Source organism: Sarcophilus harrisii, chromosome 3 (genome assembly GCF_902635505.1).
Source record: "Sarcophilus harrisii chromosome 3, mSarHar1.11, whole genome shotgun sequence".
NCBI lineage: Eukaryota > Metazoa > Chordata > Mammalia > Dasyuromorphia > Dasyuridae > Sarcophilus > Sarcophilus harrisii.
Genome location: NC_045428.1, coordinates 165538220 through 165556739, shown reverse-complemented (window position 1 = coordinate 165556739; position 18520 = coordinate 165538220). Strand labels below are relative to the sequence as shown.

Here is an 18520-nt window from a genome sequence, read left to right as displayed (position 1 = left end):
CATGCACATCATTTATGTTTAAATAAGGTAGGAGTTATTTGGGCAAAGCAGGTTGGAAGATGAAAGGAAATGAGAAAGGGGAGAGAGAAACACAAGGGGATAAATCTGGTTAAAAGCTAACAACTGCTTAGTGCATATAAATGCTGATCACACTAAGAAAACAGCTACTGGCATTGTTACAACCCTCCCAACATGTTCATTCTCTAGCCATGGCTTTCCACAAGGCCACCCCCACATGACACCAACCAGGTTTTTTGTTTTATTTGTCATTCCCTTTTAGTCTTCTATCCTAAATGACCAAATGCCCCCTGAACCCACAACGAAGACTTTTAACTCTTCTAGTAATAGAAAGGATGGCAACACATAATATTCAGGGTTATTTTAAGATCTACAAGACTAAGGAGGTATCTTCCACTGTCTTGGGGAAAAAAAGAGAACCTCCATTTATCCTTTTCCATGACTTCCATACATCATGGAAGAAAAAAAGGAGCCCCCAGTAAGCAGGACTAAGGAGCTGTACTGCTAACTGCTAAGTACAAAGCCAGCCTCAAGGATTAAAGGTCTCATTCATAACAACTATGTCCTAGAGGATTACTACTCAAGAGATTAAAAACAAACCAAAGTAAATAAACCTTTAAAAGGTCTGCTACTCATAGAATAGGGCTTTGGATATATTTAGTATTTATTTTATCTTCATTTCATCTACCAAAGGCAGCAGGGCAAGTTTTTTCACAGGGAGACCCTTCAAAATTCCTGCTTTCACCACATAAGCTATACACTACAGATTTGTTCTTACTTAGAATAATGAGAGCAAAGCTCCCAACTACCTACCTCCTTTAGCTGTTTCCTTCCTACTCTCTTGGAAGAGCGACAGGAGTTCTGGCTGGAGCCATTATTCTTTTGCTATCCATCCAAGCGAAAGAGGATTTGGACACCTGAAGATATTCTTGTCCTGCCCTGTCCGTTTTCAAAGAAAGAACTCCTGCCAAGGGACCAGCTCATAATATTGAACTACTAGAGTAGACTTTTCTTTACCTTTATTTAGTAATCGGAGGGTGGCTTTTTGTTTAAATGGGGGCAGGAGATTTAAAAGGGGGAAAAGTCTAACTAGGAGCTAAAAGCATTAGGTTTCAAATAAAGCTCATTTCAAATAATACAAATATTTTACTAATCTTGTAGACAAGAATTCAATTCTAATTTCTGGGGAATGATTGTTCATGGGTCATTATTTAGGGACATTAAAAAAAACCAACATAACACAAAAAAGCTTGTTTCTATTTGGATTTAAAAACGGGATAAAATAGAATTCTAAATTATGTTCGTTAATTTTCAGAGTAAACAGCTACAATCCCTTATTCTGCTTTGTTTTCTCTCCTTCCCTCCTCCACCCCTTGAGATCTCTCTCTCTGTTTCTGTCTCTTTCTACTCTTTTCTTCCCCCCTTCATTGTTTGAATTCATCTCTTCATTTAACACTCAAATTAGCCTCCTGTTTGCCCCAATCTTATCTGTGGCTTCCTGCTCTCCTCATCTTTTGGTTCCCTCTACTCCTCCATGATTCTTTGGGAAAAAAAAAAAGATCATAAAGAGGGTAAGAAGACAAGGGATCTTCAATATTGAGGAGCGATTAGGTGCTCCACTCTACTCCCCAACAGTGAATCCCACTTTTCTATGAATCTAAAGGAGGAGAGAAGGAACCAGTTTCATGGAGGTTACAAACTTATTATGAGACTGAGGCCATGTTTGCATCAAAAGTAAATGAGTTCTGCTAGGAGTAATAAGTAGGTGGTAGGAAGGAACATTTTTCTGAGAAAAGGCAAGATCCAGAAATCTACTCTGGAGCTCAGATATTTTTTATTTTTATTTTTTTGGCCACGGTTTGAGGGTGTGGAAAATAAATACCTTAAGCAAGGGTCTTTACTTCCTATTTTTCATATTATGGATTCCACTTAAATTCATTGAATGTTTATGCTACTCTGTTGCTACTACTGAAAAATAACAGCAATCTTAAAATAGTGATTGCTTCTGAAATAAACTTTTGTAGAACCAATCTATTACATTCATTTCTGACTAAGCATACTTTTTACTGTAACAAGCCTTTTAGCCTATTCTTTTATAACTTCCCAAACTCTAAACCCTTATCTTACAACAATAAAACCAGTAGTTATATAAAAGAAAAGTGATTTTTACCTGAGTTCTTTCTGTTGCTGTAGGCCACAACTGCCTACATAGAACCTTTTTGAGAATATCTGGAAGAAGGCTGACAATTATTAACAGGATGATGCCCAACCATGCAGGACCACTAGAGAGCATCTGTATGAACACAAAGTACATCCTCTGATAACTGAGAAAAGGCCTATAGGACCAAAGAGAAAAGGGGAAAAAAGGGAACAGGTGAGAAAGTGCATATTTATAGGGGGGAAAATCTAACATATTTTATACCTATTTTAAAATCCTCTACAGAGAGAATGTTTCTTCTATTATAAAGAAGTCTAGATGCTGACTTTTACTTCTGACCATTATTTTTTTGTTTTGCATCTGTTTCTCTTATATGTGTTCCTTTCTTTCTTCTGACGCAGTTGTTACCCTAGTGCAGGCCCTCATTGCCTAGACTACTGCAATATCCTATTGTCTGCTTCACCTGCTACCTCAGGTTTCCCTCCACTCCAATCTACATCCTATTTAGCTTTAAAAAAGACTTTCCTAAGTGTAAGTCTGATTATGTCTTCCTTTCCCCTACCCTTAATCAACACCAGAGGGTCCCTAGGGTCTCCAGGAACAAATGTAAAATTATTTCCAAATTAGTCTGTACATATTCTTCATATATATTCTTGTTTCCATGGTGTTTCTGCTATTAAGAATCAAATTCCTGGTTTTCTGGACCAGAAATTTTCTTTGTGATTCCAGTACTTGGCACAGTTCCTGGGACACAGAAATGCTTACTGACTTTTTTATTAAACCATATTGAAAGTTCTAGTTAAGGAAATTCGACAGTAAGCAGAATTTACTATTTAAAAGCACACGCAAAAAAGATACTTCTTTGAGGGAAAGTCATGACTATAAATTAACAGGTAAGATTAAATCATAATGAAAGCTGGAATTTATGAAATGTTTTAAGTATAATACTTTACAAATATACCATCTTATCCTCACAACAATCCTAGCAGGCAGGTGCCGTTATTATTATCCTCATTTTTACAGATGAGAAAAGAGAGGCATTATTATCAATTCCCTTTTTACAGATGAGAAAAGAGATCAATGGATGTTAATAGAATCCCAGGATCATGTAGTTAGTGTCAAAAGGAGAATTTGAATTCAGGACTTCTGGATTCCAATTCCAATCATTTTGCTACCTTACTAAGAATGAAAGGAAATTTTTGGAGAGAAAAGAAGAAAATATCCCTCACAGCTACCTGTGAAAGGAAGGCAAAAATAGAGAAAGTAATGGCAAAAAATGTTTAATTTCATTTATACACATTCTCCCTTCCTGAAATACTGCCTCATGGATGAGAAGCAGATTATATGATTGAATGGCTAAATCTTTATTTGAAAGAATGGGTGAATGAGGGTATTAGGGCCTAAATCTGGAGGCAGAAGAGTCCATCATTGTAGTTCACTCTTGATTCCACTATGAAATTTCCCCTATAGCAGCCCGAGCATTAAACATCATTTCTTGGAATCCTTGGAATCCTGCCCATTGCTTCTAAAAGGTCACTAATGCTCTCAAGAGGGTTCTTTGATACTTATCAGGATCAGTGGACCACTACCAACTTTATCCTATTTCTAAACACCTCAAAAGAAGGGCTCAGAAACTATGAAACTCAAGTTTCTTTTGGCTACATGAAGTCCCCATATGAATGGGCAACAATTTGTTGATGAAAGGTTTGAACCTGCCATGCCAACCCACCTCCCAGATTTTAAAATTTATTTGTAGGTTGTTTGCAACAAACATTTGCTAAGAAAGCTGAAAACATTTAGATGAAAATGTATATGATATGCAAAAGATCCCTGGAGAGTATTATTGTAGATTAGAGTTATTTTTTAAAGAATATTCAGTACTTGGTGGGAGCTCAATGACATTAAACAACTCACATGAGTTTTGATTTTTACAACAAAGGGCTGTGTGCAAAGGTGTGCAAAGGGCTTGGTTTTAGCTTGAGGTAGTGAAAGGTAGGCAACTGGAAAGATATAAAAGATCAAAGATAAATCAGGGCTAAAGATACAACCTGGAAAACTATATTTACAAAAATGAGAGTTATAAGAATGTACAGAATAGAAAGGGTCAGAGGGAAAACAGAGAAAGGAAAAAAGACAAAATAAAAGTAAATGATGAAGACAGAGAAAGAGCAGTCAGAGAAGTACAATAAGAACCCAAAAAGTTTTGTGTGCTCTCCACACACAAATTAAAAAGGAAATGGATTCAATTTCTTAATGAAAGAATGGTCAACAATATCTAATGCTATGGAAAGATTAAAGAGAAGGTCAACTGAGCAAAGGAAGTCATTAAGAATCTTCTGAAAGAAATTCAATAGAAGGGGAAATGAGAGTGTGTGCAGGGGTGAGACAATGAAGAATTAGCCTGAAAAAAGGAAAAAAAAAAAAAAAAGAAAAGAAAGGCAGCCTTGGGAGGCAGGGGAGATTTTTTGTTTGATTGGTTTTTGTTTATACTTTTAACACAGAAGTGACTTGAATATGGTTAAAGACAGAGGATTCAAAAGCCAGTGAAGCAGGAAAGATGAAAAATGCAAAACTAAGATGGGAAAATTGCGGGAACAAAATTCTGGTGAATGAGGAAGGAGATGGAATCAAGAAGCCAGCTTAACTCTCAAAAAGAGAGTGAAGAACTTTCTAAAAGCAAGTAAAAGGAGTGAAACAGGTATATTTTGACATGAAAAAGTAGAAATATGAGTAATTCTTCTTGGATAGTCTCAATTCAAATAAGGAAAAAAAGAGCATTTTAAGAGAGTGATGAAGGTGAGGACAAGAACCTGACAAAGTAGAAAGGATTTATAAAAGTTTCTGTGGGGAATATCTTTGTCAATAGGAGATAGATAAAAGGACTACTGAGAATCAATACACACTCCATTGTGATCAGATAAGCAAGAATTTGAACTTGGTTAGCAAATTTTTCTTTAGCCATGCTCCTTAACTCTGAGGAAAAAATGGACAGTGTTGTTTACTCATCACTGGAAACTGGTGAGTATGTAAGGTCAGTGAGGAGGAGTCTGGGATAGTGGTTCCCACTTAGTAGGAATCCATCATTTGTAATAAAACACATAATTATGGCATAGAGCAAATGAGAGAGAAAACCATTTTGGTAGGAGAATTAGAGAATTCTACCATGAATGGCAGGACTCTGGACTATAATGCTGATTTGTATATTACAGTCTAGCACTTAGTTTAAGAAAGGCTTCCAAATCTCAAACAACTTAAGTTTCCTTTATCAATTGGACCAAAGGTATATCTTTTCAGATTAACTGGTTCTTCTCTACTTAACTGAGGAGGAAAAAAGTCTCCAATTTAGAAATAATAAAGTAAATGATACACAGTTGCCTCTATACCCTGGTAGGTTAGTTCCTATGAAATTGTCCAAGGATTCTTGACATAGATCTAAGACTCCAGGTTTCCAAGGTATGGAAAGATCTCTCTGAGAAGAGATTTATAGAAAAAAGTAACAGAAGAACCAGTAGAAGGATAGGAACATGAGATAGGAACACACTGCTAGGTTTGTCCTCATACTTTAAATACAAGAGATTTTTTTTGGCTCAAGTATATTTCTTGCCAGTGAAAGAAGATTATTTAATACTTAAGAAAACTAATTATTAAAATCATAAAATTTTAAATTATATAAAACTGTAACTTTAAATTTTAAATTATATAAAATTTTAACTTTACAAAAATCAAATATTTAAGTGCTCAAAATGATTTGATTAGATTCTTACCAGATAATTCCTCCCCACAGTAGAGAAAAGATAATGTAGAAAATCAGGGATCCCCAAATAACAAAATGATTTATCCATGTCCAGTAGTGTGTATCAAGGGCAAGCTAAAAGGAAAAAAGAATGATTAATGTTGGTACCAATAACCAATGCCAAGCTAAAACAAGACTATGAAGGAAACTTTAAAATTGATGAAGAAAGCTCACTAGCTATACATTAAGCTAAAATGCAAGTTTTGGGTAACAAAAGAAACCTATTTCTTGTAGATGTAGGAGTACACCTGGGATGAAAGGGAGCTCCTTGAGGCATTTCTTGTTCCAGGCTTGGAGGATCTTTAGTTATGTAAGTATTTCCCAACCTTGGTTGGAAAGATGGTCTTAGGGAAACTGCAAAGTACTCATGTTAACACCGTGCTTCAAGCTGTTACAACAAATTGGAGTTAGATCACTCCAACCACAACTTTTGAGAATAGCTGTGGGCTCTTCTTTGAGTTTCACTCACCCCACAGTGATCACATGGTCCATTTCTTTTCCAGAGCACTGGCAGACTCTGCTTTATCTAAGATTTTCTGAAAAGTTTTGTAAAAATCTTCATTCATATAAATAAAATCTATTTCAAATGTATTAAAGTATTTGCTTTCTAAAAGAAATCTAACATGAATCTTTCTGTGAAGTGTCTTCATTCCTAATGTATCTTTTGTATAAAGCCAAATTTTTATACAGCAGATTTGATTAAAGATGGATACATTATTACTTCCTTCTAAATTAGTAGAGCCCAAAGGAGACAGCATACACTTTTAGTAAGCTATAGCTAAGGTAGAACACTGATCATACAATTAGTTCATTCTGGAAGGAGCTTATGGATGTTAATACTGGATGCCAAGGGTATGTATATTATTAATATTCAGACTAATTATCAGACCAGCAGATAAAATATTAACATCAACGATCTTACCTTTAGTGTAACCGTAAATACCAACACAGTGAACACCAGAGTTCCAAAGGTCCAGTTTCCAAATACCTGTTTGGCAGGAAAACAAGTCTCAAGTCATCTGTTGACAATATAGCAGTGTTACTTTTCACATCAAAAGAACAAAGAAACCCTTTGAATAGAACAAACTTCAGTGTCCTCCTCAGGTGTAAACACTGCAAACTATGCTCAAGTCAATGGCAACCCCAGAAATAATTTCTTAAAATTTTTGAGAAGACCTAGAATTTCACTGGGACAGGGAACTCTTGATGAATGCCTCCACCATTGCAGATCCATCATCCATAGCTTATAGTCCTGGAAAATTGTTGATCTTTTTATCCACAATTCCATGCTGATTCCTTTTGTAATTAATCATTAGAAGTGGCAATAATAGTCTTGAGGCAGAAACAGGACTTTTCTGCCCTAGTCCGTACTTAAATTTATTTGATTATTGTCTCCTAAGTCACTCAGTGTACCTATCTTGAACTTTCTTTTTTTCCTTAAAAATATTTAAATATTAAATTATTATATCAAACCCATAAATAACAAACAATAGAAATTAATAATAAAATATACAAATATATGATATGAATATATTATTTCATATGCATTAAAATATCACACAGTACACTGTGTATTGTTAAAATGTTTTTTGTTGTATCTGCCTCTTTGTGACACCGTCTGGGATTTTCTTCACAAAGATACTGGAATGTTTGCCATTTACTCCCATATCTCATTTTATAGATGAGGAACACTCAGGTTAAACAGGCTGTTCAAGGTCACATGGCTAATAAATGTCTGAGGTCATATTTGAACTCAGGTCTTCCAGACTCCAGGGTTGACATTCTATCCATCACACCATTTAGCTGCCCCTCTATATTACACACTAATAAATGTTAATATCTTAATAATACTGAGAATACCTGTCAATCAGCAGAGAATTTTTAAATAATGAAATGATATAATTTAATAGATTCCTAACTAGGAATTTGGGGGTATTTTATATAGAAGCAGACATACCTATGGTTACCTAAATAAACCTTGCTTTGAGGTCATTTGGAGCAGTAAACCCTAGAGTTCATGTTTTATTTCTCAAAAACTTGTTGTATAAATTTAACTGCCAGCTGTTTTCAGGGATGTACATCCTCAATCACTTTCAGTAAGAGCAATAGACATTTCCAAGATAAGTAACATTAGCAGATAGGGAGAGCAGCTCTGAAATATGATGAGTTAAATACATGAGAAAGGATAACAGGCAAGTTAGAAAGGGGGGGTATGAGTGGTGGAAGGAATCCCCGAAGTTCTTAGTTTGAATGCAGTCTCCTAGAACTTTGCTATCCTACATTCAAACTGAGGAGACAGACTTCTGGGAGGCAAAAGGAAGTCTGGTCATGAAGAGAGAATAGGGATTACAGTTGCTCTAAGTCTCTCATATTTTAGAGGCTTCTTAATTATATGATATGAAAAGCTGAGACTGGTCCAAGTGAAGATGAATTATAACCCAGGAAAACCATGTATTTGTGAATTACACACAGATAACACCTTCACATTGGGAAATAACTTCAGTTTAAGACTCCTTATACTCAGCCAAGTATAGTCACCAGCAAAGTGACTAAACTCTGATGGAGAAATAGCTAAGATCACAGACGACTCAACCATTTTCTTCTCTAATTTCTAATTTTGTAAAGAATTGTTTCTTAAGGCACATTTCTAGTACTCACTTTTCTTGGGAAAGTATTTCTGCCTATACTCATATTCTCGTATATTTTACTTTAAAATTGTGATTGTGCCCAGAATTGAGATTCTTTTCTTTTTTGACTGAAACAACAGACTAATACATTAATTTAAAACTATATATTAGTATGCATAATGTAGCAATATAATATATAAATATACATAGTAATGATTGCTATCATTTTAGTGATTTAGTTCCTTCACTTTTTATCTAATGTATTTTTAAAACATCTCTCTGAAGAAGGAAGGATTAAGGTAGCATTCCTCAATGAAGAGTCATATCTATGGTATAAGGCATTGGGCCAGTATTCTCTTTTGAGCTTTAATTTCCCTGTATTTATAAAGAGAAAGTTGAACATGATCTCTCAGGTCTCTTATAACTTAAAATCCCAAGATTTAGTCCCAGAGAGAGATCATGCAGAACCTTAGTTGAGTTTTTGAAACTTGCTTTAATTGTGCACTTGAAGAAATTTTTCTGAGGCTTTTAAATAAAAGAAAATGACCTCTATGGATATGTATTAATTTTCTTAGGTCACTAGGGAATCACAGCCCATGTAGATCAATCAACTGCTCAGTGGATGCCTATTGTGTGGTACTATGCCAAGAATTGTGAATGGATCTAAATTAGAACCCATCCTCATAGAACTTACACTATGATTGGGAAGCCAAAGAATAATGACACAAGTATTAAAATAGTAAGAGCTCTAGAATCAAAAAGAAAATAACTATAGGCTACAGTGGCCAATGAAAGCTTCATGGAAAAGAAGAGAACTGAGGTGATACTTTAAGGCTGTAGACAACTTGGAAACAAAGAGGAGGATATTACAGGGCAGGTGAACAATGTAAAAGGCCACAAAAAGTGAATCATTTTAGAGGGCCAATGAATATCCTTATTAGGCTGGAATGAAAAGTCCATTGACAGAATAGCAGGGAATGAGTCTGGCAGGATAGTTTTTTATCAAACTCTATTAGACTTTGAATGTCAAACTAATGGGAATGGATTTGATGTTGACATAAGGGAAGTTAAGCTTTTTAACAAGAGAATTGTATTATCAAGGTAGTGTTCTATGCAGACACATATATGATGTGCTAGAGGTGGAAGATAGGAGAGGCAAAAGCCTAAGTAAGAGGGGATTCCAATTATCCAGTTATGTGGCAATCAGAATATGGATTAGCTTTGGGCTAACTTCCCTGTGACTGTTTCCTCATCAATGAAGTAAAGAGGTTGGACTAAACCATCTCTAAGGTCCCTTCTGGTTCTGACTTTCTATATTTGTTGAAGGCATGAAAAAATGAGTGGTACTTTTTCAAAATAATTTTCTTTGTTAAAATGGGCTCAATGAATGTATCTTCCAGTCTAGGTTTTTAATCCTTCATTCTCCTCAGATTTAAGAGTGCACAGTGCTAAAACATGTATATGTGAATTATTCCTATACTAAAAGCTAATGTTTCCCATAATAATTTATTTAATTATAAGACAATAATATTGATATTTATTCTAACTAAACTATGTTTTACTTAAAGTTAACAAGCTAGAAAGATAAAAGTATTAACTGAGAATAAAACATGGATTTTCGTTTACTTTTCAAGTTGAGGGGTAAGAAGCAATAGAAGAAAAGAGAATATAGTTCTAATTAAGGCCTCAGCATTGGAGAGATACATTTTGACCTTCTCTTTGGCTGCTATTAAGACAAAGGAATCAGGAGTTGTTCAGAGGTGGGCACAAAGACCTTCATTTTCATTCTCTTGACAACAAGGTTTTATCTGGTTAACCAGAGATTAATGGTAGATAGTTAATCATGGGACAACAGGCTTCCTTTCTTACACAAAAAAAAAGCAATCACTTGAAGAGCTAGGAAAAAGGAAGAGTGGTAGAGTGGACTGGCCCTATTTAAATCTGCCTTTCTTACTGAGGGAAGGCTTTTGCTATTACCACCTAACAACTCAACTCGGTGCTCCATGTACCTACTAAGCTCTGTCAGTTTGGTTTTTTAAAAATATTTCCTTTAGCATGGAGATGGGGAGAGGAGAAGGATCTAAATGAATCAGGGTTCATGTCTTCCTTGATGTGGTTTTCTTTCAGTGTTTTTCCATAGAAAAGGGGCGGGGAATCTAAGTAGAATCAACTTTTTGCAATGAGAATCCGATTTCTCATAATTTTAGGTCCCAAAGAATATTTACTGGATGTAATTTCAAATTTTTTTATATATCTCAACTTGGCATCTTCTATACATTCAATTACCTTTATCATCTCATCTGATTAATGCAGATGTTAAATAAACTGAGATCTAGCACCAATCATCACTGCTACCCCAGAGACTTCTAAGTCACTGTTTTCTTTATTAGCCAATTTTAATGGTGTCACCTTTTAGCAAGTTTTAATTCTTTCCCAAGTTTTCCAGTCCAAACCAAATTAAATTTGATTTATAAGTGAAATCCCATGATTCATATATTTTCCCAAAATCAGTGACTTTAGGAGCATTTCTTGTATTCCCTTCATTTACTCCTTTAGTGATTTTACTAAGAACATGACTGAGTTTGGTAGAATTTGTTCTGTGCCCACACTGCTTATTGCTCTCAATTCCATTACATTCTGTTGACGTTTTTAATGTTTATAGCCATCTACTATTAACACATTACAACTTTGTAAGTATTCTGTGAGGAATATAATACTGCTGATAAAAAATGATTACAGCTCCTAGAGAGAGCTGTGTAATACCTTATAATAATCAAAAAATGGAACAGTTATAAGAAATGCTTAGGACCAAAGACAACCCCTCCTCGCAAAAAAGCTCCAACCATGATTCTGCTTTTTTAATCCACCATTCCTTAAAAGTTCTAAATCAATATTCTCAGGGACAAATGCCTTTCAAAAACATTTCTCCCCCAACTGACAACAGACAGAATAGGAACTTCAAAACTGTGGTGACAAGGGATCTTGTCCTAATTCTAATGGGAATACTGGTAGAAGATTCATTAATCTTCAGAAACAGCCATCTTTTAACAAAGAAGCATTACATAGGCTTTGGGTTGTCCTACAATTCTTTAATGCAATTACCTACTTAAACATATCACTATTCAGCTAACATACAGCAACAACTCTAGATCTCAAGTGACCAAAACTAAACAAATAGAATAAATTGAAACTGGTCATCCAGAAAAAACCCAGTCTATGCAATCTATCTTCCATTTTGAAGTCTTTAACTTTTCTAGATTCTATCATAGCTTATAGGGTTTGATCAAGAAAAAGAAAAAAATTTATACTTTTAACACACAACTAAGAAAAAGCATTTCATTTTCAGCAACATAATACTGACTAAATGGTTTATGGCAGGGATCCTCAAACTTTTTAAATAGGAGGCCAGTTTACAGTACCTCAGACTGTTGGAGGGCTGGACTATAGTAAAAACAAAAACTTTGTTTTGTGGGCCTTTAAATAAAGAAACTTCATAGCCCTAGGTAAGGGGGATAATCGTCCTCAGCTGCCGCATCTGGCAGCAGGCTGTAGTTTGGTTTATGGCTTGACCATCAACTGCAAAAATGGGAAATTCATATCTATATTCTTTTTGGGAATAAAAAAAGTCTTCTAAAATAGAGAGGAAATCCTTTTGTATTTTATAAAATAATCATTTCCCACTTGTTGGGAACTTCAAAATTCTTCAACATTAGTGACCATCTTCTGGAAATTTCAATTTTTAGGGTGTGATATCTCAGCTCTTTGAGTTACATGCAAGTCACTTACTTATAGCTTGACCCATAAGCAAGTTCTGAAGCAACTACATAAAAAGCACCAAAAACAAGCCCATTGAAAACTACATGGTTGGTCTGAATCTAGGCCAGGTGACATTTAGGGATTGTAGCAACTGTTAAACCAAAGACATGAACCAAGACAAATGAGAAATTACTCGAAATAGAAAGATCAGAAGAGCAAACAGGAAAAAGGATATGGATAATTCTGCAGATCAATTCAGTGCAACTGGTTTGAGTCCCATGAAAGACAATAGAACTTCTGTCATATGGATGAAAAGAGGATTAAACAAGATCGAGGAGATAAATCACAGTTGCACACTCTACTAGGTAAATAGCTAGCTGAGTGGAAGGAAAATAATCATAAAGATGAGAAACTCATCAAAGAACTCCTAGTAGAGGAGAAAGAACATTGTACCTGGAGTAGAGAGAACCTATGTTCAAGGTTCTGCAATTGCCATCAACTACCCATTTGACCTCAGGCAGGTCACTTCTCCTTCTTGAACCTTAAGCTTCCTCATGTGTAAAATGAGGAGACTGAACCAAATGACCTAGAAAGAGAACTTCAAGCTCTGAATCCATAGCTTTATGACCTGGGTTCACTCTTAGGGATGAGATGAAGTGGATTACTGGAAGGGGATGGCAGAAAGTAATTTTCCTTTATGTATTACTAAGTTCTTTATTTGGAGGGATTACTCAATATTCATGGCAGCCAAGGAGAGGAACTCTGAAGAATCTCACTTGCTGTCTCAATACTCTCATGTGCAGCCTGAGCATATAACATTCAAAAGTAAGTTTCCCAGTGAGGTTCTGTTGAATATTATTAGCCATATCCACATGTTTATCTTTTTATTAAAGTCAAGTGAAATTTAGACATCTCAAACAAACAGACATACAAACAAACACAAACCCTTCAAACACCTGGCTCAGCTGAACTCAGGGAAACAAGAAAAAGCATTAATTGTGGATGGCCAAATGTAGACATAGATACTCTTGATCTTCTATTAAGACAACTTTATTCCTAAAAGCAAGTGGAAAAGAAGCAGCAGCTATGAATGTTTCAACTAACAAAGCACACTGAAAAAGTCACATTTGAAAATATTTACAAGAAATATTTTATTTGTAATGTGGTCCAAGAACACAGAGAAAGGGACAAAACCACAATCCTCTTACCATGTGTGTGCTGGTAGTCATTATCTGAGGGTAGGAAGAGAAGCAAGTAGCAAAAAGGGAAAAAAAAAGCAAGATAAAAATAAAACAACCCCCCAGAAAATGTGTCAACAACTAGAATGAAGAATGTATATAAAAAACCAAATCCTTTAATTGCATAGAAAATGTCATTAAAATAATGTTATGTGGAAAAATGAAATACACTAAATATGAAATAACACTCAACTAATAACAAAGCATACTAATAACTTACCTGAGACAAAGGGTAAACAGCTAATGATGAAATGTTAGTTACAAAAAGAACACATCAAACAAACTACTTCTACAATCAAAACATTACTATACATAGGACTCCATTTATCAATTTAACATGAAGATATGTTGTTTTTTATTTTAACATCTTTACTAAATAAAGACATAAAAGCCATTTCTATATCATTTTGGAAGTCTTCCCAAGCAATCCTGAAATACTTTATTGATAAAATGATCATTCAGGATTGCAAAGTTCTTTTCCTCTAAAATCAACATCAATCAAATAAAATACTCACCTGTCCATTGATGGTCACTGTCGTGTTTTCAAGCATCAAATAAGCACCAAAGAAAAATACCAGAGCATCAAATACGCCCAAGAATGTCCAATAAAGGAATACTCGCCAGCGGAGTAGAGCATTCTTGGCAATATCCCTGCATAAAATAAAATTTAAGAAGATTGTTTTTTAACCATGTTAAAATTAAAATCTGTTTCTCAGGGATAGGTCCTTTCCCAAGTTTGGCAGACATTCTTCCTATGCCACACTCTCCATCTTAAAAATACTGGTATTAAAGAATATGATTAGCCCTTCCCTCACTAGATCATTGATTTTATCAATGTGAGGAACTACTCAGTAGAAATTTTTTGTACTGAAGTTGATCAGCAACTTGTCTGTAGTTCATAAATTTAAAGGGAGTATCTGGAAAATGGAAAATTTTAAGTGACTTGTCACATAGCTAATTATGTGTCAGAGGTAGGACTCAGGACTTTCTCTTTTATTCACTATGCCATGCAGTAATTTATTAACTTTCTAGTACTTTTGAAGAGTCATACCTAGCTATATATACAAATTTGTATAATAGCTCAAGACCTTATAATAAAATTCTAGTATCTATCTAAAGAATAAACTAAACTAATAATAATAAATAACATATTTTAATATAATAAATAATATATATTATAAATAATGATAAACTAATAAGAATAAACTAAAGAAACCTCTCCTTGCATGGAATGCCCTCCCACAATGAGCGCTATTCCTTCAAGGATAGTTCAAACTATACATTCTAGATGAGTTACCTTCCTAATAATTCCATAACAACAATAAAACAGCACTTTAAGGTTTACGAATCATTTTGCCCACAACAAGGAGGCAATTAATGTTAATATTATATTTTCCTTTTTTGGAGATTAAAACACTGAAATCAGAAAAGTAACTTGTCAAATGTCAATTGGCTACTCAGTATTTAGGGGTCCTGACTGAGATTTGCAACCACATCTTCTGACTCTCAAGCAATAGCTCCATTATACAATGTTGCCATATGTTGTGCATCAATATAGCCTGGAAAGCTGATGAAGTTATATTGCTTCCTAACAAATTCATGGAGAATATTTAAATATTTCTTCTTTCAGTGTGTGTGTATATACACACACATATGTATATGCATATATGCGTGTGTGTATATATTATATATACACATAAGTGTATATAAATGACATCAGCTATATATAATTACCTATACACATACCCACACATATATGCAAATATACTAACATACTTCATTATATTTCTTTCCCATTAAGCCAGTCAATGTTCACTGACTCAACAAATAACATTCACTGGAGATTTCTGGTGTTTTCCTCTAATCTGAGTCTTCATTTCTGTGCTTCTCTATTTCAGGATTCTTTTTGACTGTCTACATGTTATGATTAGAGGAAGCAATAAAGCAAGCAGTCAGTAGTTTCCTATAATCCATCACTACAAATCAAAGCAAAGAACTGCATTTATCAAAAGTCCTGGGGGAACACAAGATAAGCCAATTTTCCCTTGAACTGGAATTAAAAAAGCAGCACGACAAGGTGAATATCTAAGAGTTATGACAACTGAGTCAAGAGAATCTGGGTTCCAGTTCTACCTGTGACATCCATTGGCTGTGTGTCTCTGGGCAAGACACCCCACTTCTCGGAGTGCCCCACCATGCCAGGTAATTCTCCTGGATTCTGGAACAGCAGGCTCTCATCAGCATTGGCCAAGGGAGCTGTCTTTGAGAGTTCCTCATACCAATGAAATCAAAGGTCCAGTTTTGTTAAAACAAGCAAACAAACAAACAACAAAGAAGAAGGACTCCCTTTATCATAATGGGGACAAGTGAGGTAAGATTCATTAAAAGACAAACAATTCTCTTTCCCCTCTGAAGTAATATGCTTTTTGTTTTCTTTTCAAGGGAAATTTAGGCAGGAAATCTATGAAGTCAAATCCTTTGAAGTACGCATATCACTTTGCAGATTTTAAAGGGTTATTTATATTTATCAGTTATTGTTGCTGTTCTTATTTCAGTCATAATTTTATCAGAAAACACCAGACACAAAATGAATTAATGAGCAAGTTGGATATGATACAGACCATGTACACATAATAAATGTACATTATTTAACTTGGGCTACTTCCTTCTTAGGAATCTTTGCTAGCAGCAGATGCTCTCAACAAATCATTTTGCTAAGCTGTATCTCAGTGACGTTACCTGTACAGCGAAGGGTCTCTCTTGAGCATATCACTGGTGACATGCTGCTCCATCAGACTGTACATGAGGATGGGGAGGGAAGTGAAACTGATATTGTACAGTGTTAGATACGCAGTATCATATAAAGGCTGAAGAAAGAAAAGAATTGTTTTTCTTTTTAAAATAACACAATATATAAAAACATGTTTGCATTTAAAAAAACAATCAAAATGTACATCTATCATAACTAGGAATGGTTTAGTTTTAGAGAGATTCATATACGCTGCGGTCCTATGAATGTAACTTACCACTGACAACTGCACTAAGACTTTTGGGATACCCTCTATGTGGTAGACTAACCAGGGCTTTCATCTAAACTCTTAAGTCACTAGAATTAAAACTGTACCTGACAATACCAATAGGTGAAGAGTCCCTATAAAAATGGAAGGGTTCCCAATAATGCTTAAGGAGTTTTCCTCACCCTGTCATCTCATGATGACCTGTTTTGCTATACTATATCTAACAAAAATCACCAAAAAAGGCAGAGAGAAGGGATTTGGATTGAAAGCACCCTGGGATGGATGCTGATTCCTGGGATCAGGAGGTACAACAAGCTATTCTATCAAGCTAACATAGGGAAGCCATCCTTTTTATTTTTTACCTAGGACCAGGAAAGAATTAATTAGCTTGCACAAGAAGCAAGCACTATATTCATGTCAGAATATTTAAAATACTTTGAGGTATTTTCGGGGACTAGAAAATTCAATGAGAGACCCATCAATGTGAAATACTATCTTAATTTTGTCTCAATTGTTATTCATCCCCAAGTCTGCCAGAGGAATTAAGGAAACATGCACACACACACACACACACACACACACACACACACACACACTTCAGAGGATGATCACGAAGGAAGATACCTTCTTTCTCCCTCAGTCTTTCCCTGTCTGCTTCCTCACTCTTCTGCAAAGGTGATTTTTTTGCATACTAATGATAACCTACTCTCATTTCTCTCAAAATGTTGGGAAAAGAGAATTAGGCTAAGCAAAGTTCTTTTTTAGATTCTGAAACTCACCTGTTGTGAAAATCCACAGAAGAACTGGTATAAAAACTGAGGAAAAATGAAGCAGACATTCTGAGAGAGAAATGAAAAATATTTATCAGTCAAACACACATTTCATATAGTTCTCCTCCTTGTAAAGATTGTTCTAGTAGGCCAGTATAATCTCTCATTATTTGGGAAAATGTGAAGGGAGGCTCTGAAGCAGTCTTGGACTGAGAGAGTGACAAATAATAGGTTTTAAACATTCATTTATATTTTATTTCTTTGGCATCTTGTAAATATACAATAATTCCCTGCTTTGTAGAAATGATTTCTACTGAGGTAGTGAGGGGCCAAAGCAGATCCTATGTTAGCCTTTTTTTTTTTTTTTTTTGCTTCAGTTGCTTATCTTAAAATGGTAATAATAATAATAATAGCATCTACATCTCGTTGTTTTGAGGGAAAAATGAGATAATACATTTAAAATGCTCTTCAAATTTTAAAGCACAATATAATACTGTTATTACCAAAAAGAAATGAGATGCTGATGTAGGTAGAAGGATAATGACATTTCCCATCACCTGACTCTTGTGGACTTCATCCTGCCTCACAAAGTTCTTCATTTTCAAAGATCCCTTCAACATACACATTCTTTCCCTATGGAAGCAGCCCCTACCCCTGGAGGGATAGATGGAAGGACACTGGATAGAGCCTGCACTTAGGATATTCCTTTATTTCTGAAAAGGCCATGGACTCTGGACAGTCCTTGCCAGTTTCCTTTATTTGTTGTGCTGGCATTAGCATGTCAGAATCTTGAGAGCAAGGACTTCCTTTTTATCTCTAGTTGTATTCCCAGAACTTAGTGTGGTACCTGGCAGTGCTTAATAAATGTTTATTAGGGCAAAGAATTGGAAATTGTGGGGATACCCATTAACTGGGGAATGGTTGAACAAGTTGTGGACATTGATTGTAATGGAATACTATATTGCACTATAAGATATTGACAAACCAGATAAGTTTAAAAATACTAGAAAGACTTACATGAACTAATACAAAGTGAAGTGAGCTGAACCAGGAGAACATTGTGAAAAGTAACAACAATATTGTAAGGATGATCAACTGTGAAAAACTTAGCTAATTGATTAATACAATACAATTTTCAAGAAT

The 18520-nt window shown here is 35.0% G+C and overlaps 1 protein-coding gene across 1 annotated transcript in view; it reads right to left on the bottom strand.

Moving 5' to 3' along the window:
* Positions 1-18520, bottom strand: part of ATP11A (ATPase phospholipid transporting 11A) — a 213664-nt gene that overhangs the window by 11540 nt on the left and 183604 nt on the right. Inside the window, 6 exon segments of the mRNA XM_031958733.1 lie at positions 2189-2354; positions 5941-6044; positions 6892-6957; positions 14106-14241; positions 16330-16457; positions 17387-17446. Coding sequence (XP_031814593.1) covers positions 2189-2354; positions 5941-6044; positions 6892-6957; positions 14106-14241; positions 16330-16457; positions 17387-17446 — 660 coding nt within the window.